At 41.4% G+C, this 24,356-nt stretch overlaps 2 protein-coding genes across 7 annotated transcripts in view; one reads left to right on the forward strand and one right to left on the reverse strand.

Annotated features, from left to right (window-relative positions):
• Nucleotides 1-22,892, reverse strand: part of WDR3 (WD repeat domain 3) — a 38,863-nt gene extending 15,971 nt beyond the window's left edge. Inside the window, exons 1-13 of one of the 3 annotated variants that reach the window (XM_019956724.2) lie at nt 22,756-22,892; nt 18,329-18,536; nt 16,319-16,528; nt 13,836-13,954; nt 11,998-12,076; nt 10,743-10,838; nt 9,704-9,817; nt 9,446-9,547; nt 8,919-9,016; nt 7,584-7,691; nt 6,840-7,070; nt 3,772-3,865; nt 1,824-1,925 (exon numbers count right to left, since the gene is read on the reverse strand). In XM_019956724.2, the coding sequence (XP_019812283.1) occupies nt 1,824-1,925; nt 3,772-3,865; nt 6,840-7,070; nt 7,584-7,691; nt 8,919-9,016; nt 9,446-9,547; nt 9,704-9,817; nt 10,743-10,838; nt 11,998-12,076; nt 13,836-13,954; nt 16,319-16,528; nt 18,329-18,499 (1,524 nt within the window). In that variant the 5' untranslated portion in view covers nt 18,500-18,536; nt 22,756-22,892. Of the gene's footprint in view, nt 1-1,823; nt 1,926-3,771; nt 3,866-6,839; nt 7,071-7,583; nt 7,692-8,918; nt 9,017-9,445; nt 9,548-9,703; nt 9,818-10,742; nt 10,839-11,997; nt 12,077-13,835; nt 13,955-16,318; nt 16,529-18,328; nt 18,537-19,075; nt 19,219-22,525; nt 22,646-22,755 lie in introns of those variants that run through there. The other 2 variants (XM_019956723.2, XM_070785829.1) reach the window with 2 other exon arrangements.
• GDAP2 (ganglioside induced differentiation associated protein 2) overlaps nt 22,720-24,356 on the forward strand; it is a 64,582-nt gene continuing 62,945 nt past the window's right edge. For 3 of the 4 annotated variants that reach the window (XM_019956726.2, XM_070785831.1, XM_070785833.1), the window contains exon 1: nt 22,720-22,859. The gene's annotated coding sequence lies outside the window, so the exon portion shown is untranslated. Of the gene's footprint in view, nt 22,860-23,338; nt 24,097-24,356 lie in introns of those variants that run through there. The other variant, XM_070785830.1, reaches the window with a different exon arrangement.

A 24,356-nucleotide genomic window follows, 5' to 3' on the forward strand; every position in this document is an offset into this window, starting at 1 on the left:
CTCCGGAGTTCACTGAGACTCACGTCCATCAAGTCAGTGATGCCATCCAGCTATCTCATCCTCTGTCGTCCTCTTCTCCTCCTGCCCCCAATCCCTCCCAGCATCAGTCTTTTCCAACGAGTCAACTCTTCGCATGAGGTGGCCAAAGTACTGGAGTTTCAGCTTTAGCATCATTCCTTCCAAAGAAATCCCAGGGCTGATCTCCTTCAGAATGGACTGGTTGGATCTCCTTGCAGTCCAAGGGACTCTCAAGAGTCTTCTCCAACACCACAGTTCAAAAGCATCAATTCTTCAGCACTCAGCCTTCTTTGTTGGCAAAGTAATGTCTCTGCTTTTGAATATGCTATCTAGGTTGGTCATAACTTCCCTTCCAAGGAGGAAGCGTCTTTTAATTTCATGGCTGCAGTCACCATCTGCAGTGATTTTGGAGCCCCAAAAAATAAAGTCTGACACTGTTTCCACTGTTTCCCCATGTATTTCCCATGAAGTGGTGGGACCGGATGCCATGATCTTCGTTTTCTGAATGTTGAGCTTTAAGCCACCTTTTTCACTCTCCACTTTCACTTTCATCAAGAGGCTTTTTAGTTCCTCTTCACTTTCTGCCATAAGGGTGGTGTCATCTGCATATCTGAGGCTATTGATATGCAGAAACTGGTAAGACACCTCAAAATAATACAAAAGACCATTTTTATTTAAGGCATGGGACAAGAATTAAGATGTGTGGTTTTTCCTTAACCCCCTTTCTTGTTCTTTTAGGGCTGCCTGCACAGGTCTTATTTGAGAACTAACTCCTAGCAGTGCCTCATGTAGTCAGATGACAACTGATGTAAAGTTCTAGTTACACTTTCATTCGGTGTCAGGAAGAAAGACTCAACAACTACTACAGGGTAATGCAACAGTCAAAAGAATTTGCTGTGAAGTATTAAACTGGTCTCATCACATTTTAGGGTTAGTGTAAAGTATAAGGAACACGGAGTAAGAAAACCAGACCTCAAATGTCTATTCTGCCGTTTCAGAGATCTGTAACATAGAAAGAAAAACCTTACAGTGATGCTTAGTGTTGCTAAAGAGAGAAAGACTACCTAGTTTATAAAAGTGTTGTGAAAATAATAGTAAATGACATGATGGATATGAAAACACTTTGGAAAATAGAACACGCCACAAACCCAAGATGCTAACTACTATTTACATTTTAAATGCTGCTTTATTTCTGCCCCCAATGGCATTACTCAATCTAAATTCCAGGTTCCATTTTTTCCCAAAAATATCTACTTTCAGGGAATACAGATTTGCCACTACTGAGGACATTCAAATAAATGGGCCACAATCCCTTCAGGTATTGTCAAAAAAAAATCTCAAAATGTTCTGAGCAACAAATAGCACAACTTGAGGTCTCCAGTGACTCCTTTGAAAGGAAACACACTGCTGTTGACTGGAAAAGGCTCACAAACTGACTAAAAACCACTAGACTTGTATAGTCATAGATATATAGACTGAAGGCGGAGCAGAAAAGACTGCTCTAACCTCTGTACGCACTGCCCAAGGAAATATTTCCTCTTAAGAAGTATCACAAATCACTGGTAATGTAGGAGGATAAATATTGTCATGTCATGTAGCTCATGATCAAGAGCAGCTGAACAAAAATTCAGATCATAGTGACAGCTCTTCGTATTATCAGGCACAAAATATGGCACCATATATAGAGATTACACAAAGAGTGGACTTTCTTTAAATTCCTGTTAGGCAGCAGCAGAACTTGATATAAGAGATGGGAAGTGCAGCAAGAGTACTCAAGTCCAGATCGTCACATCTGGTTCAGTTACCTGATCTGGAGAGAGAGACAAGGACCATAAGGCTCCATCGTGTGCGTCTATCGTCTCCAGCAGATTTCCTGAGGCCAAGTCATAAAGCTGCAGCTTCCCCGTCTATGGAAGACACAAAATGAACACACCCGCAACCTCCACGATGCTTATCTACAGTGTCATAACCAAGCAGCAACGATGTGGCCGAGTGCTCAGCAAACGGCTTCCATGGTCTACCCACTGTACTTCCTCTGTGAAGAAGCGCTGTTAAATCTCCTACGGACATACTGGTCTAATCTTGGCAGGGTCACTATACTCTGCAACTATGGAATGCTACAACCTTGTAGTACAGGACTCCTGTCACTTCCACTGGTCCCCCAACTTCAAATGGGAAATACCACGGCCAGAGGTGTATCAGAGTAAACATGACAGCAAATGGGGGATTTAAAAACCTTTAAAAATGTAATCAGTCCTTTAGGTGGACTAACAACTCCTCTCCATCTAGTTTTGGCTTCCCCTCTAGAATACATTGACAGTAATAAATACCACCTACAATGCTAAGGAGGACAATGAACTTGGAAAAAAAAAATCGTGGTAGTTTAGAAAACTATCAGCCACACTTCCTCTTTAGACCCTGTATATGCTGTGGTCTTGGGGCCAGCACAGAACAGAACGCACACAGTGGCCAAGCCTGCTGTATGCTGAGTCTGTAAACATGCGGTGGGAAGAATGTAAGCAGAAGACATGCCTCCCAGGGCTGCCTCTCTCTAACTCTGACTATGAGTAAATTCATGTCCATGAGCCCATTTTTCCATCTGAAAAATGGAGTTTATATTAACAACCTCTCTAACCAGTTGTGGGGATTAAATGAGATAATGTATGTTAACGGCCTAGCACAGAGACGAGGCTAGGGATTCTGAGTCATACAAACAGTTTTTTAAACGATTAATAGTGGATGAACATTTGGTGAATGAATGAAAAATGAGGGTACTTTTAACTAAAATTTAACGTTCTGTGACATTGACTCTTGAACTCTCTCCAACTTATTTTATACTTTTTGGTGGGCAAAAAAAATATCCATTGTGATAACAGGTTTTCTAATAAAAATGCACATATGGCATTGGTTTAAGGAGATAATGACAAATACTTGCAAAGCACTTTTCAAAATATTCCATAGACCTATTACACTTTATTCCCACTACAACTCCGACTATCACCATTCATGCTACTTCTACTGCCAGCTCTTATTCGTTATTTTCTGGGAGCCAGTCTCTGTGCTAACTGCTTTGCAGACTGTGAGGCAGTCTTTTTACTTTTAGATATCAAAGCTTACAGGGTGGAGTAACTTGCCCAACTCATAGCTAGTTGAGTAGACGAGCTGGGATTCAAACCCAGGCAATTTGGCGCAAAAGGCTCTGTCAAAAAGCAAGTGCCATCATGTCCTAAAACAGATAAGGAAACACACTAGGAGAAGTTTATGCAACTTGCTCCAAGTTACCCATTTTTTAGGGGAAGAATCGGAATCCAAATCCATGTTTGTGCATTCCCTCAGGTTCTCTCCCCATGTGATTACAGCTGAAGATTTGGTCACTTGGTCTCTCTTTACTGAATGCTTCTATCTACCACACCTGATGCTGGTATTTAATGTATTTATTAATCTTCTCAAAACACAATTACATGTGTGCTTATAAAAATATGCACGAAAGGCTGATCGCCAAATTGTTAATGATAGTTATCTTGGGTCATGATTTTAATTTTCTTCATAATTTAACATATGGTTTGGTTTACCAAAAAAAAAAAACAAAACTTAAAAAAAAATAAAAACCTCAAAAAAAAGGGCAATGAACTATCACACTCTCATATTATCCAGCTCTAATACATTTCCCATATGCTAAGGAAGCAGGTTTCTTAAACAACTTGAAGACTATTGAGCAGAAAGTCCCCTAAATCCATGGAAAAGTCTGTTTACCTTTGTCCCTATGACCACCTGCCGATCCCCAGGCACAAAGAATGAGCAGAGCGCGTATTCACAGGCCATCGTGCGAATGCACTGCAGCGTAGACCTGTGAGGGAGAAGGAGTAAAGAGAGCCTGCTTCTCCACCTGCGAAGGCAGCATGCACATTTAATATTAATACCTACTTAGCCACACAGAATGGTCGACAAGAGAGGACAAAGTCTGAACGCGTGTGTGCTAAGTCACTTCAGTCGTGTTCAACTCATGTGACCCCATGCACTGTACCCACCAGGCTCCTCTGTCCATGGGATTCTGCAGGCAAGAATACTGGAGTGGGTTGCAATGCCCTCCTCCAGGGGATCTTCCTGACCCAGGGATTGAACCTGTCTCTTATGTCCCCTGCATTGGCAGACAGATTCTTGACTTAATTATAGTCAGAGAGAAAACAGTAAATGGCCCCTAACTTTGTTTTCTTTATAGGAGGTTCCCAATCCTAAGGAACAGATTCTACAAAAACAGAGTTTAAAAAAGCCATCTGCTCGGTTCAAGAGAACCCGATCTGCTGCTACAAAGAAGTGTGTGAGCCCAGAGGACTAAGTCAAATTAGCATATTATATCCCTACAAGTCAAGTTCATTTTAGTGGACCATTAACATTCACCCATTCAGCAAATACCCACTCCCTCCAGTATGTACTGAATGCCAGGTCCTGTTCCAGGTGCTAGAGATGAGACAGTGAGTTAAACACAAGAGATTCCGAATTCCATAAAGCTTAACATCCTCCGGAAGTAAGATGTGTATGGGTATCTCAGGGGCTAGCAGGTGTTGTGGAGAAACACAGAGCTGGGGGAAGGGGGCTCACAGTGCGAGGGGAGGCAGGGAACAGCAGGGTGGCCATGCGATGACAGCAGAGGGAGGATGGCCTGCAGCCGAATGGGAAGCTGGCTCCAGGAAGAAAGAAGAGGGAGCACAAGGGCCACAGCACGGGCACGTTCTTGTTGCCTGGAAGGGGTAGTGAAAAGGCCAGGGGCTGCAGTGGAGAAGGCGAGAGTGGTGAGACAGCAGCCCTAAGGACTGTGACTTCCAGTTAGCGTTAGATGGAGCTCCGGGAAGTGATGGAACTTCCATGATAAAAAGATTACATTGGCTGCCACGCTGAGAACAGACCACAGGGAGCAAGTAAGGAAGCATGGACGCCAGTCAGGAAGCTATTACCATCCATATGAGAGATGGTGGTGGTCTGAACCCAATCGTGGCAGTGAAGGTGACGAGATGTGGTTGAAATTTCAGGTACATTTTGAAGGTGGAGCTGACAGGTTTTGTTAATGAACTGGACGTGGGACATGAGAGAGAAAATCAAGAATGGCTACAAGGATTTGTGCTTTTAACTGCAAGAAGTAGTTATTTACTAAGATGGGGAAGTCTGTAGGAACAGAGGGTGAGGAGGCTATTGAAGAAATGAAGATCACAAATGTGGTCTGGACATAAAAGTTTGAGATGCCTAATTAGACATCCAAGGGGTGATACAAAAAGGATGTGGATATGAGAGTCTGAAGTTCAGGGAGAGGCTGAGGCTAGAGACACAAATTTATGAGTCATTAGCACAGGCAGCCATCTGACTAGAGAGCACAGAAAGTGAAGTGAAGACAGAGAAAAAGTTCAAAAACTTTGCTCTGAAGCATTTCAACATTTACAGGTCAGTAAGTACAAAGGATTCAGCCAAGACTGAGGAGAACCAGCCAGCAGAAGAAGAGGAAGTAATGAAATTCAGTGTTTCAAAGAGGAGAAAAGTTACCAATTCAAGGAGGATGTCAGACAAAGCTTATCGGTCACTAGATTTAAAAACATGAAGACTACTGATGAGATGACAAGAGCTGCTTTGGTGAAATGGTGGGGATAAAGGCCTGATGAAGAAAAGGATCAGCGGATGGGAGAGATAACTGGAGAGGGAGGTAAGGACGAGACAGCATATTCTTTTAAGATGGGAGATATTATAGCATGCACGTATGCGTGCTAAATCACTTCAGCCATGTCCGACTCTTTGCAGCCCTTTGGACTGTAGCCCACCAGGCTCCTCTGTCCACTGGATTATCCAGGCAAGAAATCTGAAGTGGGTTGCCACACCCTCCTCCAGAAGGTCTTCCCAACCCAAGGATTGAACCCAAGTCTCTTTAATGTCTCCTGCGTTGGCAGGCGGGTTCTTGACCACTAGGGCCACCTCAGATCTTTATACTGAGAGGAATGACCCAACAGAGAAGGAAAATTAATGATGCAAGAGAGGGAGAGAAACTGCCAGAAGTAGATATATAGGTTGTGATTAACTTTTGGTTAGGAGCACCATCAGTCATAGGAAGAAAGATTATGTGATACAGATGCAGCTAAATTGCCAATTGTAATGGGAGCATATGAATGTTTTTGGATGATTCCATTACTTTAGCCACCTGATGCAAATAACTGACTCATTGGAAAAGACCCTGATGCTGGCAAGGTTGAAGGCAGGAGGAGAAGGGGACGACAGAGGCTAAGATGGTTGGATGGCATCACCGACTCAATGAACATGAGTTTGAGCAAGCTCTGGGAGTTGGTGATGGACAGGGAAGCCTAGCATGCTGCAGTCCATGGGGTCGCAAAAGAGTCGTACACAACTGAGCGACTGAACCGAACTGATTTCTTCAGTGAACTACGAAACAAGGTCATCAGCTTAAAAGGGCAAGAGGTGTGAGATGTGAGAAGTAAGGAAGTGTGAGAGTCATCTAGGAAAGTGAGGAATTAGAAATCAAGATAAAGTTACTGGAAAGCACTAAGCCTACTTGAATTTAGAGTAGGTGATATGTTTGTGTCTAACCAAGTATAGCAATAAGCTTTAGACATGGATTAAACTTGCATTTTTTGCACCAAATCTAAAAAGGCAATTTTTCCTACTCTAAACTCCACAGGTCTACAGTCAAAATGCACTAAAAATACATTTTCAAGGGACTGTATTTAGGGCCCTAAGAAAAACTAATCATCAAGAGTACTAAAAACTAACTCAAAGGGAAGAAAACTTTACTGAGTAGAGCTACAGAAGGGCATCACTTCACAAACCTGTTCCATATCTTAATGGAATCAGCTGCTGCTGAAAGGATAGCAATATTGTCTGAGCTGAATGACAAAGTCCGCACGTCACTGCGATGACCTCCAATGGTAATTCTGTTTGTCCGGACAGGCTGAGGACCCGGCGTGGAAGCATTCAGTGAATATAATTCCAACAAGTTGTTCTGCAGCAGGAAAACCGCCTTTAACTCTCCTTGAGGAGTATGAATCAAGTCAAAGGATCTGCATGAGAAAATATTCACATATGTTCAAATGTTCCAGCAACCATCTTCATTTCAGCATTAACTTTTTTTCAGGAGAAAGGCTTTGCAATGCTCTCCACTTGTAAGTTAACAAGTGTAAAGGATTTTACTTATAAGAGTGCTCTGAATATTGGACAGTAGTCAAGTACAGACCAAGTCCAAGAAACCTGAGCTCAGATACTGGATCTGATTTGTTTCTGTGTATATTTTCTAAGTGACCTAAAATCCTTTTGGAACACAGGCTATCCATTTTTCTTTGTAATTAGCAGCAGTAAAGAACTATAAATGAAAAGATAAAAGGCTATCATAATGAAGCATAGAAGATGATGAATAAGTGAGGCCATGGTGAGCAGGAGAAACTGAGTCCCACAACCATTGTGTCCAGATATAATTTGTAGCGACTGCTTACAAATAGGATGAAAAGCTGATACAACTTAGCAGGTTACTATTTCTACAACACTTCAGATACTTCAGCTACTACATTTTCACTCACTTGATTTTGGCAGAAGTTTTGATATTAGCTACCCGTTGGATTTCATCTTGCAGAGTCATTTTGACATTGACTTCAAGGTCTTCCTCCTCCTCATTACAAGAATTTAATCTAAAGGAGAAAAGGAAAAAAAAGTATCATCCTATCACTTTTTTAGAAGTTTTGCTATTACTTGAGTCAAGTTTTGGTCCAAGACCAACAAACCGTGTGGGAAAGTCATTTAACCACATGAAATTACCATGAAAATTAAACAATGACGTGTATGTAGAAATGCATTGTGTACCACAATGCAATTAATATAAAGTATTATTCCATCCAACAGGTACCCTTAATAAATGGATTCCAAATGCAGTAGTCCATAAAATTGCTGCGATGAGTTCATAGTTCAAACTATTCCACTGAAGTGTTTCTGATAAACTTCTCTATCTTTGGGACTTTTTAGAAAATCCATTAGCCTACACTTAGCAACTCAACCATGTCAAATAAACCAGAGGTCTCACAAGATCTGCTCTAGCAAATAAAAAATTTAAGAAAGGATGACTTTTTGAGACTTGATAAATTTCAACCACTGAGAAACTGATTTCTATAGCTATAATGACCTAATTAAGGTGATACTGTCCTAAACTTCAATTATGTAACTGTCCAACCAGTCTTCCTTCTCACAGTCCCACAGGTCAGCACCAAGCAATCCAGTCCCCTTCTGTATAGGTTGCTGTCACTGAAGATATACTGCTAGCCTCTCAGAATTAAATCCTTTAGAAAACTGAAAGTCAGTCAGTCGTGTTCGACTCTTCGAGACCCCCATGGACTATACAGTCCATGGAATTCTCTAGGCCAGATTACTGGAGTGGGTAGCCTTTCCCTTCTCCAGGAGATCTTCCCAACCCAGGGATCGAACCCAGTTCTCCCACATTGCAGGCAGATTCTTTACTAGCTGAGCCACAAGGGAAGCCCAAGAATACTGGAGTGGGTAGTCTATCCCTTCTCCAGCAGATCTTCCTGACCCAGGAATCAAACCAGGGTCTCCTGAATTGCAGGCAGACTCTTTACCAACTGAGCTATCAGGGAAGCCAAATCATTCAGAAGCTATGTTTAAATATCTGTGCTGTCTTTCTAGTTCTGTGTGGTTCTCAATGCAAGATCTACGAATATGGTAAGTTATAAAACTATACATAGAAATTACAACTTGGACTACCAGCACACCTTAAAACCTTCCCTAGCATTTAATAGTAACTGGAAACAGAGTAAATATTCCTTTAAGGAAGCCACAATTTTTCTATCAGTACAATGTGGCCCACCCAGGGTACTTTATTAGTAGTAAATATTAAGAAAACACACTTTGCTTTCTTTTTAGCTTTCTTCATCTTCTTGTCCATTTTCTTCTGAATTTCCTCTTTGGAAAGAATACAAAACACTTCTAGCACAGAATCGGTTCCCTAGAAAAGGAAAAGGCTGATGTGAGTCCAGGAGAGGCAACTTGTTAATTCAGCTTTTTCTCTGTAAGAACATTTCTTTTTCTTCCCTATTGGTATTACCATGGACAATTTAATCTCTCTGTAATTGTCGTCTCATCTGTAAAGCGGAAATATACCACTTTCTACAGTGTTCCTCTGAAGACTAAATAAGAAGTTAATGCTTTTAAATTGTTTAGAAAAGCAGGGATTTAATCAGTGTTTGCTAATAACAACAGTGATAATAGTAATTACTATTATGCTAACAGAAGCTAGGGAGTATAGATCCACAAGGTACCACATAATGAAATCTTAAAAGGACCAAAGAAAAAGTCACGTCCACACCAAATACTAAATGAGTCTCTGAAAGGAACAGCGGAGTCCTTGTTATTTTCTCCTGAGCCTGATACTCACATGGCAAGCAAGAATCCTGCCTGTCTTGTCGACTGCAAGGTTCACAACTCGGTCCCTTCCTTCCCGCATTATGGATCCAGCTTTTCTGCATGTAAGGATGCGCTGCAGAAGAAGCAAGAGAAAAGGTGAAGCTTAACAGTTACTTCTGTTAACCCCGGAAAAGACAGGATTTCAAATGCAGGCAACAAAGATCATTCCTAAAATGAATACCTTCCCAGCACTCAACTCAACTGAACATAAGAAACAAAAATGAATTACATCCTCAGGAGTTTCATCCATCTCAAGGGTACCATCCTCTGCTTCATGTGAGTCCTGTATACCAGGAGAAGATTCTTTGATTTTCTTGGGTTCTGGTTCTTCTGGGTCTTCAATCTGTTTTTATAAAAAAGGGAAAATAAAAAGTGAAATAATTAGTTCTAGGAGGTGACTCTTACCCTTAATGACTTAGAAACCTGTCTTCATGGCTACTGATAACTTCCATTTAGTGACCTCTCTGATCTCTTCAATGGCAGCACACTTACCAGAACATATTAAAAACAGACTACATCAAACACAAACAAAGCATTATTCATCATACTAGTTTTAATAACTTCCCATAGTATACGGACCATTGTTCCATAACAAAGTGAAAAAATGATGACCTCATTAATTTTAAAATCTTAGGTGAAAGATCCACCATATTCTAGAAGGAAGGATTCAAATTGGCATTACAAATTGCAAACACACTATATGAGAGGTTACATTTTCTTCTTATATAAAGAAAAGATCAACTCTAGCCTACTAATGTAGAACCCATCAGAATGGCTACTGGATACACCACCACATATCTCACCCCAATTAAACCCTGGATAAAAGGTACACGACCTTTTATCCACACAAAATCTTTGAGGATCTGATAAAAAGTTATAGATCTTCTCAAAATATACATATTTATATAAACATACAGAAATTCTACAAAGATATTTGTTTGAGAGAAGAGGGTCACAGATATCCTGAAGTCCATCCATGGACACCCAAAGATCAAGGAATATCAATCAAGCTAAGAGCCCTATAAACTAAAACATTAACATTACCAAGAGCTGTAACCCTAAAGCTATCCTTCTTCCAAGTGCAAATGAGAATAGAAATAAAACACAGAATGAAGGAAAAAAAATTGTGTGGAAGTCACAGGTTATCAGTAAGAGAAAATTCCAACACAATGTGTAAGTACTCAGTAATTACTTCTGATTCTAAATTCAACAAAACTATGAAACTGCTGAACCATGACCCTGCCCGTGATCAGAAAATCAGCAATTACCTCTTGTAGATAAGATATGTCCCAAGCCCTCAGTTCACTGTCAGAAGCCCCAGTGATGAGTCGCTTTTCTTCAGACACCAGAACCAACCCCCACACCTACAGAGCATAAACAGATTCAAATAATATGATTTAAGGGAATCCAGGATGTAGGACATGACATCCCAAAAATCTAAGTATGCTGTAGTCAAATCACTTTGGCACTGTAAAGTCTAATATTAAGGGCAACCTTTTCAAAAGACACTAAAAGAAAGCCCACTTTTAGAAAGAAAATGATCTAGGGTAGAATTGTTTATGTGGTAACTAGCAGTTTCTCTGTAATTTCCTATCCTTAAATTTAGATAATGGCTGTTCAGAATAAATCCTAATTAGAAGCCACTCAAGTGATAATTTTAAGTCTGGCACTTCTTTGCTTTTAGCAGTGCTTACAAATAAAAGGTGCTCATTAATATCTATCAGAGTATCATTTTTAGACTCAAACATGCATGAATAAACACTGAAAATAACAGTATTGTTGCAAATCAACATAAAATTCTAATTTGCTTTTCCTCATTAATTCTAGGATGTGTATATTCCTCATACATTCTAGGGTGTATATACACATGCACATACATATACACATATACATCTATATAACTGACTTATAATTAACATACATTATTAGCTAAAGGCATACAACACAGTGATTCAATTTTTATATATTCTGAAATGATCACCACAGTAAGACAAGTTACCATTCCATTGACACACAAAATTGTTGTAATATTACTATGTACCCTGTATATGCATTACATCCCACAACTGGAAGTTTTTACCCCTAATTCACCTTCGCCTCTGCCTAATATGAACAAAGCACAGAGGATGCAAAGATGTAAAATATTCCCTGATCTCTATGGAACACATCTATGTTCAGGGAACTATTATAATGGCTATAATTTGCTGTTTACATGTCACCAGGCCAGGCACTATACATGCAGTATCACTATACTTCCCTACAATCATAAAGGTGGACGCTTATAATTTAAACTGATGAAACCCATATTCATGGGTTAAAAACTAATGTAAGACCAATATTTACTAAATGCCAGAGCAGCAGTAGCAGCAGCAGAGCAGCTCTATCTGCTCTGATGGTTGGCACTTTGTCCACCATCCCAACTTCTCTCAAGACAGGATATACCAATTATTGTTAGCAGTAAAGAAATGCTCTCTTCCTTTCTGCCTTGCCATTCTTGCCCTGGCCCCATAATCCTACACGTACCTCAGTTCGGTGGCCAACCATTGTTTTAAAACAGTGCTGGGTATCAAGGTCCCACCATTTCACCATGGTATCTTTCCCACTAAAAGAAGAAATAGGAAAAAAAATCTTATTAGGAAGAATCAAATGAACATGAAGATCAAGGACTCATTTGTTGCCTTAAAAAGACATAATACACAGCAATGATGTCTAATGTTAATATTTACCTTTCTTTTGAAAAAAGAATCCTAAGTCTCAAAACACTCCTCTTTTTTCCTGGCAAGAACTGAGTCAATGAAAAGCCATGGACTCTTCGCTGATTATAGCCACCCAACCTCCTTTCCCCTCTATAAAAGGAGAAAGCTCTTTTTCCCTTGCTGAGTGGAAATGAAATGGCAATTCTCTGCTGATCCTAAATAAATCCATTTTTGCTGGGGGCAAAGAAAAAAAGAATCCTAATTCTCTATATGGCTATTCTCAGGTAGAAAATAAAATGTTCCAAAAATAACCTTGAATTCAGAGTGCTACAGAACATAAAACTTGGGCTGTTACACACCATTTCCACAGCCACAGCATCAACATTCCTTCATCTGTCTAACTAGAAAGAGCATAGCCTCTCTTGCTCCCTTGTCTTCCAATGTTCAGCTAGTCTCCAGGTCCTGAAAATGCCTCCTCTGGGAAGTCTCTAAGCCTTGATTCCTTCCAATCCATTTCTGTACACAAACCTGAATCTAAGTCCTATTGCCTGAATTATTTTATATTTTAATAACTTATGTGGTCTCTGTCTATTCAAATCTGTTACCTCATCACATCCAATACACCACTGGCAGATAATCTCAATTTCCTAACTTTGCACCAACTCAAGATTCTCTATGAAATAAAAACCAAGCTCTTTGGCACCATTCCCCAAACCTCCCATTCACTGGCTCTTAATCTCCCTGCCAACAGGCTCTACTCTTCCTGCCTCAAATGCCTGTTCTCTGTTTCTTCACCAGTAGAAATCTACCATAATGCTGGTACCAGGATTAAAACTGGAAATATCCTAAAACCCAATTTACAAAACCTTTCCTATACAATCCTACCTCCCGGTGTCATTTCCTTTTCCTTACATCCCCTAAGCTCTCAGGTGTATGTATATTCTAGGAACTGTAGAGTCACTGCCTCGTGTTATCTGAACAAGACACACTACCACCCCTGTATCCTACCCCACAGGGACAAATCCACCATTTGGACAGCATTTTGTGCTGCTCTTCTACACCGCTTCTGGTTCTTCTGTGGTTCTTACTAATTACTGTGGTCCTTCTAAGTACTGCCTGGCAACATTTTGGATTTCAAACTTTCCTGGGTAGCCATTCCTTAGGAATGGTAACTATTACATTTAGGCTGAACGATATGAAATTGCTGGTATCTGACATATCACTTTTAACCCATACAAATGGTCCAACCTATTAGATGTTCAGGAGCCCTAAGGATGGAGTAAATAAGTCTCTTTTAAAGAGGCAGGCTAAAACAAACATTTAGTAGTCACATCTGCCCGCTGTTCCATATTCGGTTTTCCTGACTTTCTAGGGATCCAGAAAGTAGACAGTTCATGCATCTGTCAAAGAGTTATCAGGGGGAAATAATGACAAATCAGAAAAGGGAATTAAAGAATGCTATAAAGAACTCTGCATAGCACCCATGATACTGTTGGGGAGGGGAGGCAGGGGCAGAGGAAAGCAGAGAGAAGAGGCAACTAGCAAATAAGCTTGAGTGTAGCGGGAAGAAACGAGTAAGGAATCAAGCCAATTCCTTCTGTGAAAGCCTCACTGTCAATTCACCTAGAAAAAGAACTGGACACGAAACTGTTTCCACTACTTTACCTCGTAACCAGCAGGTTCTTTTCTCGTAGAAACAATGCTTGTGTGATGGCGTCCTTGTGTCCCTTTAGACGGTAGAGGCCACTTTCATTGATCACATCCCATACGATAATATCCGTGTCCTAAAGGAATCAAATCATATAGAAGAACTTTATCACATAAGGCCTAACTTGACAAAAAACAGGGTGTAATATTCTTATTAGAAAGTTGATATGTAGTTCTTATAGAAAACTTGGAAAGCACACAGAACAATAGAGAAGAAACAAACACCAGCTGATTTCACCACCCAGACGTGATCAACATAGATATTTTGTGTACACTGCTCCAGTCTTTATGTGTACATACATGCTGTTAACTGAGATCATGCTATTACTATCATTTTAGAACCTTCTTTTTCTCCTTTAATATATTTCTCTATTTCCACGTCATTACAGACTCTTCTCATTTTTAACAGTCATGTGGTAACCAACCTTAAGGATATATCATTATTTTAAATTTTTTTCTATTTCAGCCATTTAGGTAGTTACCAATTTCTATTATAAATATGTGGAAACGACCATTCTTGTACATCAATCTTTTATATATCTCTGATCAGAATAAAGACTAAAAAGGGACATTCTTGGGTTAAAAGGTATTTTTTCTATTTTAATACCTTTAAATAGAATAATAATTTTAATGGAATTTAATCTGAAATTCAGGGTGATCTCCAGAAAGGTTGCACCAGTCTAAAGGTCCACAGGAGCTGTGTGTGACAAGACCAGTTTTCTCATCCCTTCAGCACTGGGTATTATCAGTTGCTCAAAAACCACTGCCAATTTCACAAGTTGAAAGGCTACCTCAGTATCTGATTTGCATTTCTGAATACCAATGAGAAATTCTGCACATCCTCTATGGTGATTACTGGCCTTTCTGTACCTCCTGCGAACTGTCAAGTCATGTCTTTCATCTTCCTTTGGGTCTTATTTATTTGTTGTTATTAAGACATGATATTAATATTTGCCTTTTATTCTAGAACTATTAAATACTTTCCCTTTTTCATTGTCCTTTATTTTTTCCAGTTTTACTTAAAAATGATTGACATATATGACTGTATAAGTTTAAGGCATACAGCATGATGGTTTAGTTTACATACATTATGAAATTATTAACATAATAGGTTCAGCTAACACCCATCTTCTCATTTAGATCCATTAAAAAGAGAAAAAATTTCTTGATGTGATGAAAACTCTTAGGATTTACTCTTAACAACTTTCTTATATTGTTTTAATGTTTTAAAACACATTGTAAATATTCAAATATTAAGCATTCAAAATTTCCTTTCTAATTTATTTCCTTACCCATAGGCTTGAAGTCTTTATCAGATTGATATCAGATATTTTATCACCTTGATATCAGATATTTATTTATGTATCTTCTAGTTTACTTAAAACACCATGATTTAAGTCTTTGAGAATTTTTTTGGTACATGGCATGAGGTAAAGTTTTAACTTAAAATTCACGCCCACATGGTGAGCCAATTGTTTAAGTACTACTTCAGAAGTAATCCATCATTGTTCTACTCAAAAATGTCACCTTTAAAGTAATTAGGAAATATATATACATATATATATATACACACACACACACTAACTAGGTATATCAAGTGGATATGTTTCTTGTATTCACATTTGGTTGCAATAATCTGACTATTTTGTATTAATGCCAGCTTGATATAACATATTATAAATTGTGACTTCATAATGCATTCTAATACCTGAAACCTCTTTAAAAAAATCCAGCCCTGAAAAAGAGTCGGAAACCCTTTTATTAATTTTTCCCAAAACTCTGTTTATATTCATTTGTTTTTACACGTGCTTTTAAATCATTTGGTCATGTTCAAAAAAAAAAATCTTTGGTACATTTAATCCGTTTTATCTATATAAACCAATTAGAACATAGGAGTATCATCTCAACACTTCGTCTTGCCATTCAAGAACATGGCTTGTGTCTCTACTCATTCAAGTCTTTGTTACATTCTTCAGTAAAGTTTCACAATATTTTTGAGTCCATTATTTAACACACAATTGTAAATGGAATCATTTACATTCTATTTTCTAACTGATGACTGAGGTATAGGAAAGTGAGATATTTTACCAAAATGAATGGCCAAGAAGCATCATTTTGCCTCTGCCTTTCCAGTGCTTCATCCACCCACTTGTGTACTGTTTTGGGTAGGCAAATGTACAACGATGTCACATGGTAATTATCATGGACAGCCTCATCCTGTTCCCATATTTTACAGGCTTTACTCAGAGAATCTGACAGGAAACAAAACGGACCACCCAATTCAAATCCATCCTTCTCACTCTATACTACCACTGATACTATTTTGTACACAGAGTGCCCACTGTTTCAGCCAACAATTTTTGTGAACAACCTGCTTCAGCTTGTTCAGTCTTATGCTCCTTTGCCAGATCAAAGTCAGGACACCTAATTCAAGGTCTCACCTTGGATCCAGAAGCCAGCCTGCCTCCTAGCTGATCATACTTCAAGGATGTGATGGCTGCTTTATGTCCATTGAAGGTCACATTTCCTTCTCCACTCAGGAGACTGAAGATTCGGATAGATCCATCCTCATAACCAACAGCTAAGTGCAGCCCATCTGGGGAGGGGCACAAGCAAGTGACTTCATGTTTAAGCCCCTGAAGGATGAGGATCTGAAATAATAAAAATTGAAAATAACGTAGAGGAGTTAAGCATGTCATCAAGGAAAAAGTGTGGGACTGTCAGGCACAGTAAAATTAAAAGCATCAATAATTCCAAATTGCTCTTCTGAATAATAATGGAACTCTGCATTCTGTCTCAAGTTCTTTAATATAGAAACTACTATTTGCACTGGGTAATGAAACATTCAAGAAAAGGTAAAGCTATACTACACTATTTCTCCAAAGCTCTACATTAGTATCAGATCAGAGCAGATCAGATCAGTCGCTCAGTCGTGTCCGATTCTTTGCAACCCCATGAATCGCAGCACGCCAGGCCTCCCTGTCTATCACCAACTCCCGGAGTTCACTTAGACTCCCGTCCATCAAGTCAGTGATGCCATCCAGCCATCTCATCCTCTGGCGTCCCCTTCTCCTCCTGCCCCCAATCCCTCCCAGCATCAGAGTCTTTTCCAGTGAGTCAACTCTTTGCATGAGGTGGCCAAAGTACTGGAGTTTCAGCTTTAGCATCATTCCTTCCAAAGAAATCCCAGGGCTGATCTTCTTCAGAATGGACTGGTTGGATCTCCTTATAGTCCAAGGGACTCTCAAGAGTCTTCTCCAACACCACAGTTCAAAAGCATCAATTCTTCGGCGCTCAGCCTTCTTCACAGTCCAACTCTCACATCCATACATGACCACAGGAAAAACCATAGCCTTGACTAGACGAACCTTTGTTGGCAAAGTAATGTCTCTGCTTTTGAATATGCTATCTAGGTTGGTCATAACTTTCCTTATACATGCCAAAATTTCCCAGGCAAAGGAATAAATTCCTAAGTCCTTGTTCTGTGTCAACACCAAATGACTTTCCATAAAGGCTTATGAACACATCCTTGCTTTAAATGAGCCCCATCTCAGAAACCAATGTGCTTGGCACTAGAGTGCTACAGTGGTTTATCCCCAAGGGGCTTTGAGGGACAATAAGTATCAAAGTATTAACCTCTTGGGAGTCACAAAGAGAGTGGACAAGATTAAAATGCCTGTATTTGGTTTGGCAGAAGTGGTAGGCTTAGGAATTCAGAGTTATACAAAATATCAAAGGCTAGTTTAACAACCCTTTGGCCTCATCTGCATAAGATTCAGTCAACATATTCCTTTTAAATGCCTAATATTATGTAACTGAGCTTCCCTGATGGCTCAGGGGTAAAGAATCCGCCTGCAATGAAGGAGATACAAGTTCAATCCCTGGGTTGGGACGATCCCCTAGAGAAGAAAGTGGCAACCCATTCCAGTATTCTTCCCTGGAAAATCCCATTGACAGATGAACCTGGCAAGCTACAGTCTATGGAGTTGCAAAAGAGTCAGACACGACTTAGCGACTAAAACAACTATAACAACTCTACAATTAGTTCTGAGGGCAAGTAGAAGTTGAAAAATGGAGAACTGGCAGAGGAAAAACAATGAATAAAAATGGAAAACAATGCTGGGAATAATGATTACAAATAATTACCTGTAAACATCACTACAAAGAAATACCTAAAAGATAAGCTCCTATTTGGTTATGCTTTTCAGAGTTTAGTGTAGAAGAACACAATAGAATCTTTTCCACTGTGTGAAAACACAAAAGAATCTTTTCTATTGTGTTCTATTTCACAATACAATACTTGGCTATCCAGATCCAAAGATTTAAAAAAACAGTTTCTAGAGGCACACACAGTAAAGAAAAAAATCTGTGAATAAGACAGACCTCTCCCACTTCTGCCTCCACCCTCAAATACCCATAAATAGTATGAACCTGGATGACTGCTGGCTTACCTTCTCTCCTTTCCGTAAGTCCCAGATGAAAACATGTTCACAGGCTGGTACTGCCACATAGCGTCCTTTTTCACCACGAAGTGTCACGAAGACAATGTTACCTTTTTGGCTGCCAATAAGGCCAAAGACTGCACTGGCAACATAGCGCAGGTACTGCTTGGTGAGTCCCATGTTTTACCATCTGATGCCGCAAGTGAGGCAGCTGCACCTACAAAGACGACTCAGTACTTCAGGCACCTCGGTTCTGCTGAGTTGGTGAACACCAGCTATTCATCATGTGCTTCAAAGCCTTTGACCTGCTGCTAAACCTTCATTTACTCTGAATATACCACTGACATAAAATACCTGAACAGCTTCATTTTTTATTCACGGGGTGACTCAACATGTCATCCCTCATTCCTCAAGTTTCAAACTGGTCACACTGCATGCCCACCTCACAAATATCTGACAGCTATTTAGGCTTCAATGCACCTGAACAATTTGCTTCTGACCCCCAGTTCAACTACCAAAGATTTTAAACTGAGATTGACAGTCTCAGACTGAAAATATTTATTAATGAGCATTTATTGTGAACCTACTAGTAATTAGACAGGCACTGATCTAGATGCTAGCAATATGGTCTTGAGCAAAACAAAAATGCCTCATCTCGTGTCACTTATCTTTGAGCGCAGCAGCTCTCAAACTCCAGAATGTATCTAAATCACCCAAGCGGTTATGAAAACAGATAGTAGGAACCACCTCCCTCACCTCCCTAGTGTCTATTTCTGATTCAGTAGGTCTGGGGTGGAGCCCAAGATTTTTCAAGTCTGACAAGTTCCCAGGTGACGCTGCTGCAGTTCCTCATTTTCAGAAGTACTATATAACATGTGTAGGTTGATCCTTGATTTCAAATCAGGGCAGCCACCTTCCCTTGGAACAAAAAAAATAATACAAATTGCACACTATTTTTGACAGATTTCATCGTTCCTGTGTGACTGAGTAGGACACTATGTGTGTGCCACATGCTAGCTGCTCAGTCACGTCCGACTCTTTGCAACCCCACGGACTGTAGCCCGCAGGCTTCTCTGTCCATGGGGATTCTCCAGGCAAGAATACTGAAGTGGATTGCCATGCCCTCCTTCAGGGGATCTTCCCAACCCAACGATCAAACCCAGGTCTCCCGCAATGCATGCGGATTCTTTATGGACTGAGCCACCAGAGAAGACTGAAATTGTCAAGTCAGACAACACTCCCCTCCATCCGCCTACTGTTTATAGAAAAACTTTAGTCTCCTAAAGTTCCCTGAGTTCCAAAGAGCAAATTTAATCAAAAGTGAGAAAATGCAAAAACAAAGAAATTAAAAGTATTAATAATTTAGCCATTAAACAAAATCACGGGCCTTTAGTTTCCTCTCAAGGGCTATACAGATGATACTGAGTCATATCCTTGAGCTATTTTTCAGATATTGATATCCCCACCAGGAGGAAGAAGTTAACTGCATGCTGACCACCAGCACTTACACCCCAAACTGGCTGGACCAGGTTGATGGTGTTGACTCCCAATTACCATGTCCACCAGCTGATTACACATCCCACCTCCTCTCCCTTATTTTGTCTTTAAAAACCTTTCCCTGAAAGCCAATGGTGTGTGTGTGTGTGTGTGTGCGTGCGTGCACACGCACGCACACACAGATCACCTCCCCGCACCCCCCCCCCACACCCCACCACACATTCTCCTTGTTTGGGCTCGCAATATAAATGTTGCACTCTCCCTCACCACAACCCCATGTCAGGAGATTAGCTTGAGTGCTCACAGGTGAGCGATCCAAGTTTGGTTTGGTAACAACTGCACTAAATCAAATTCACTGGAAACACTTGATTATGGAGGAAACAGACAACAGGGGAAGGAGATAACAAGCTTGTCTACTGTTTGGAAATGTGAAAAGTAGTCCCTGAAACACCTGTGCAACTAAAACCCACAATACTAAACAGTTTTTCGGAGCTGTTTTTTTGTTGGTGGTGGTGGTTCAGTTTGGTTTAATGCTACAGGGTGTCTCTTTCAGAGTACAACCTCTTGTTTTAGTCTACTTTAACAGGGAAATATTCAATGTTTTTGCTAATATTCCTCTTCAATGATATTTTAATGACCACCCACTGGCTTCATTTTTCTTCCAGGAACCAACATAAAGGCAGTTAAAAATGAAGGAAAGATAATATTAACATGGCAATAATGCTCTTAACCTAGGCCATTTGATCAATTCTTTCCCAATTCGTCTTATTCTCCTGGCCCCAGCCCCTTAACTAATTGTTTCTTGGTAGTCTCTGGCCAGCCACCACAGTATTTTCCCTGGAGACTTCATATAGCATGCCTAGGCCCAGAGACTCCAGCATGTCCATTTCCAGTCCTGCCCACAGACAAATATTAACTACAGAGCTCTGAGAACTTATCAGACATCTCCATCCAAATACCTTCCAGTGTCACATTTAGTATGTATAAAAACGAACCTAACTTACTTCCTGAACCCTATTCATTTCTTTTCTGACTCTGCGACACTCAACTCTCCAAGCCATTCAGGTGCAAAACTTTGTAGTAACCTGTGGCAACCTGTGGCTCATTAATAATATTATTTAAGCAACCAATACTTTAAGAGTGCTTACTATCTGGTAACTAATACATAAAATGTATATAACTGAGTAAACGTACAGATAATTACATATAGTAGTTGAGTTATTTAAGTGGGTTAATATATGTAAAGTGAAAGTCACTTAGTTGTGTCCGACTTTTTGTGACCCCCATGGATGATACAGTCCATGGAATTCTCCGCCAGAATACTGGAGTGGGTTGACTTTCCCGTCTCCAGGGGATCTTCCCAAACCAGGGATCGAACCCAGGTCTCCCTCATTGCAGGCAGATTCTTTACCAGCTGAGCCACAAGAAAAGCCGGAGAAAACCAGAGTGGGTAGCCTATCCCTTCTCCAGGGGATTTTCCCAACCTAGGAATCAAACCAGGGTCTCATGCATTGCAGGCAGATTCTTTACCAACTGAGTAAAGGCTATCAGCGAAGCCCTAATACATGTAAAGCACTTTTAAAAGTCCTTCACAATTACCTTGCACAGTACTATTCTCACCCCATTTTACTGACAAGGAATTTAGCCAGAGAGATGCGAAGTAGCTAGCCCAACGTCATTCAGTTGGTTTTAAATGCCAAAGCCAGGTTAGAATCTAAATTCCAACAAATTTCTTCTTTTAACCACTAAACTACTTCTCTTTGCCCCTGTCCTCTCTCTTCAGAAACTTGTTTCTCTGAAGTAGGATCCTTTCCCTCTTTCCACGTCTTTCTGTTTCAGCTCTTTATCACTGGGTTCCTGCACGAATTTTCTATGTAGCACTCCCACCTCCATGCTTTTCATTCTTTCCTTTTTAAAAGTCATTAATACTACCTGACTAATCTTTCCAAACATGTGGTTCTACCCCGAAGCCCTTTAAGGGCCAAACCACAGTTCCCAAGAATTCATCCTACCTATTCCTCTTTACATCTCGCATAACCTTGTCTGTCAGGCTAGTTGGTGTCCCTCCTTGTCCTGTTACCCTGCCTTCCTTCACACTGTACTTAGAATAACGTGCATTCTCCCGTCTACCTAAGTGTGTTTTCCTCTGAGACCCACTTCCTTCGAGGCTAAAGTCTTTGTATTGTATGAATACTTCCACGATCTTTCATACAACTTAGTACTGGTCACTTGTGTCTCACACGCATATATTTCTACTCTTTTGGGGGGAAGTTCACAACTTAACCTTTCTCTATGCTCCTTTCTCCCTGCTTCCTAACCCATAGTACCCTAAAACATGCTTCTATGATGCGCTGCAAGGCTGGACCGCGGTAACAGACCTGTCAGACGTCTAAAAACCAAGTCTTTAGACAGGAGAGACTGAGGTGGGGTTCCGGACACCCACCACGCTGCCAGAGCATCTTTAAGCGAGCCCTGCAGGTGCCGGTCAACTCGCTCCACATCTCACCGATGAACCTCGGGCGTTCGTCCGCGCCCTCCCAGGACGGCGGTGGGGCACTCATAGAAATTCAGGTGCTCCTCCACCCTCAAGACCGGCCCCAAATCCCCCTGCTTCGTCTGCTGCTAGGACCACGAAGGCCTCTGCCGGGACCAGACAAATCCAAGGAGCCGAGCAGAGGCCTTCGACCGCAGCGCACCTACGGTACCTACCTGGGCCTCCACGCGGCTCGGAGCAGATTAAACCCGCCCACCGAACGCACCCCTTCCGGGTCCGCTCACGGACCCTCTTCCGCCCAACGTTCCCTTTGCCTTCTGGGGGAAATGACGTAAAAGCCGGGCTCCGATTCGTGAGCACCAGCCGGGAGCGGAAGGCGGTGTTTCGCAGCTCACGGCTCCTGCAGCTGGTCATTCCAGCCTCTTGGGACTTTGGCTCGTCTTACCTGCCTACCGCCTGGCAAGGGCTGTCCGGCGATGCAGCTCGGCCACTGTCCACGAGGAACTTAGCCCGTCACGCCTGCCGCCCGGATGGAACCACCGGAATGCTGTGAGAGGCGGGACGGAGGCCGGGAGGAAAGGCGGGGCGGAGCGGGCCGGGGTCGCTGCGGGCGGCGGGAGGCGCGCGGGACTTGGCCCCGGCTGTGGGAGCGGGAGAAGGCTGGTTCTGTCCGTTCTCAGCAAAAAAGAGCCTGGTGCTTCTTTTGCTGCTGTTGCTCGGGTTCCTCTCGCCCGAGGCGCTGTCAGGGACAAGTTACCCACCAGAAGATAAAGGGTAGGCAGAGTCGGGCACGAGGAACTGTGCTGCTGTTGCCCTCGGGGAGACGCGCGCCCTGGGGTGCAGATGAAACTGGGCGGCCGGGTGCCCTGCTGGCTGTAGCCCCAGAGTCGAGTCTGTGTGGTCGCCCGTGTGGACTGGGCGTTCCACGAATCGAAAACGGCTCGAATCAGGGCTGAGTAGGCACCGAGCCCAGGATGCTGAGTTGTCTGGATCCCCGCAGTCCCTGGAGTGACATTGGTCTGGCTTTCGGTTTCCGCTCCCTGGCCGCAGGAGGGGGAAGTGACCAGCGCTGACTCCTCCTTGTTTGATAATTGAGGCTTTAGGTGCTCTTTTACCAAGTGGGAATTAGCTTTTCTCTCTTGTAGTTCCGTCCGATTTATTCTTGGGCTGCCTAGAAGTGTTCTGCACAGGAATGAGTTCTGATGTTTGTAGCTATGGAAAATTAGAGTTAACATAGAGCTATATAAAATAAGACTGTCCTTCACTTACTGTACAGGATAGCTTCAGCCAGCCTCGAAATTAGACTTTTACCTCTATTATCTGATTTTCTTCAGGCGTCTCTTGAGTTTTTAAGACATGATCACCTAGTCTGCTGTATTCAAGATAATTGCCATAGTAAAGAATGGATATGATCAGGCTGTAAATAGATGTAAAAGTGTAGGTGTTTGAAAGCTTACTGTGGGTTGGATGAATGAGGAGGGAAGTAATTGTAGCAATAGACTATTATTTCAGTAAGTTTGATGAGGAATGGAGCCTTTAGGTGAACGTATATGGGAACCTGGGCTTCCCAGGTGGCACTAGTGGTAAAGAACCCGCCTGCCAGTGCAGGAGACTTAAGAGAAGTGGGTTGGATCCCTGGGTGGTGAAGATCCCCTGGAGAAGGAAATGGCAACCCACTCCAGTGTTCTTGCCTGGAGAATCCGCATGGTCAGAGAAGCCTGGTGGGCTCCAGTCCATGGGGTCACAATGAGGCGAACACGACTGAAGCGACCTAGGACGGATGGAGGTATGGTTAATATGTCTTAAGGTGATGTGCATTATATCACATCCATGAAAATGTGTGTATTTATATATATGAAAAATAAATGTGCTTCACTAGTCTAGATTCAGTCTCGATGATACCCTTTGGATTATCTGATTCTAAGAAATCTATTTTACAGTTGTAAATACTAAATAATTTGTCTATAGACATGGAAATGTCTCTTAAATGTTCGATTTTGCCTCATATACTTTGGGTTCAGTATTCTTGATCTATTAATGTGCCTG

This window comes from Bos indicus, chromosome 3 (genome assembly GCF_029378745.1).
Source record: "Bos indicus isolate NIAB-ARS_2022 breed Sahiwal x Tharparkar chromosome 3, NIAB-ARS_B.indTharparkar_mat_pri_1.0, whole genome shotgun sequence".
Classification (NCBI taxonomy): domain Eukaryota; kingdom Metazoa; phylum Chordata; class Mammalia; order Artiodactyla; family Bovidae; genus Bos; species Bos indicus.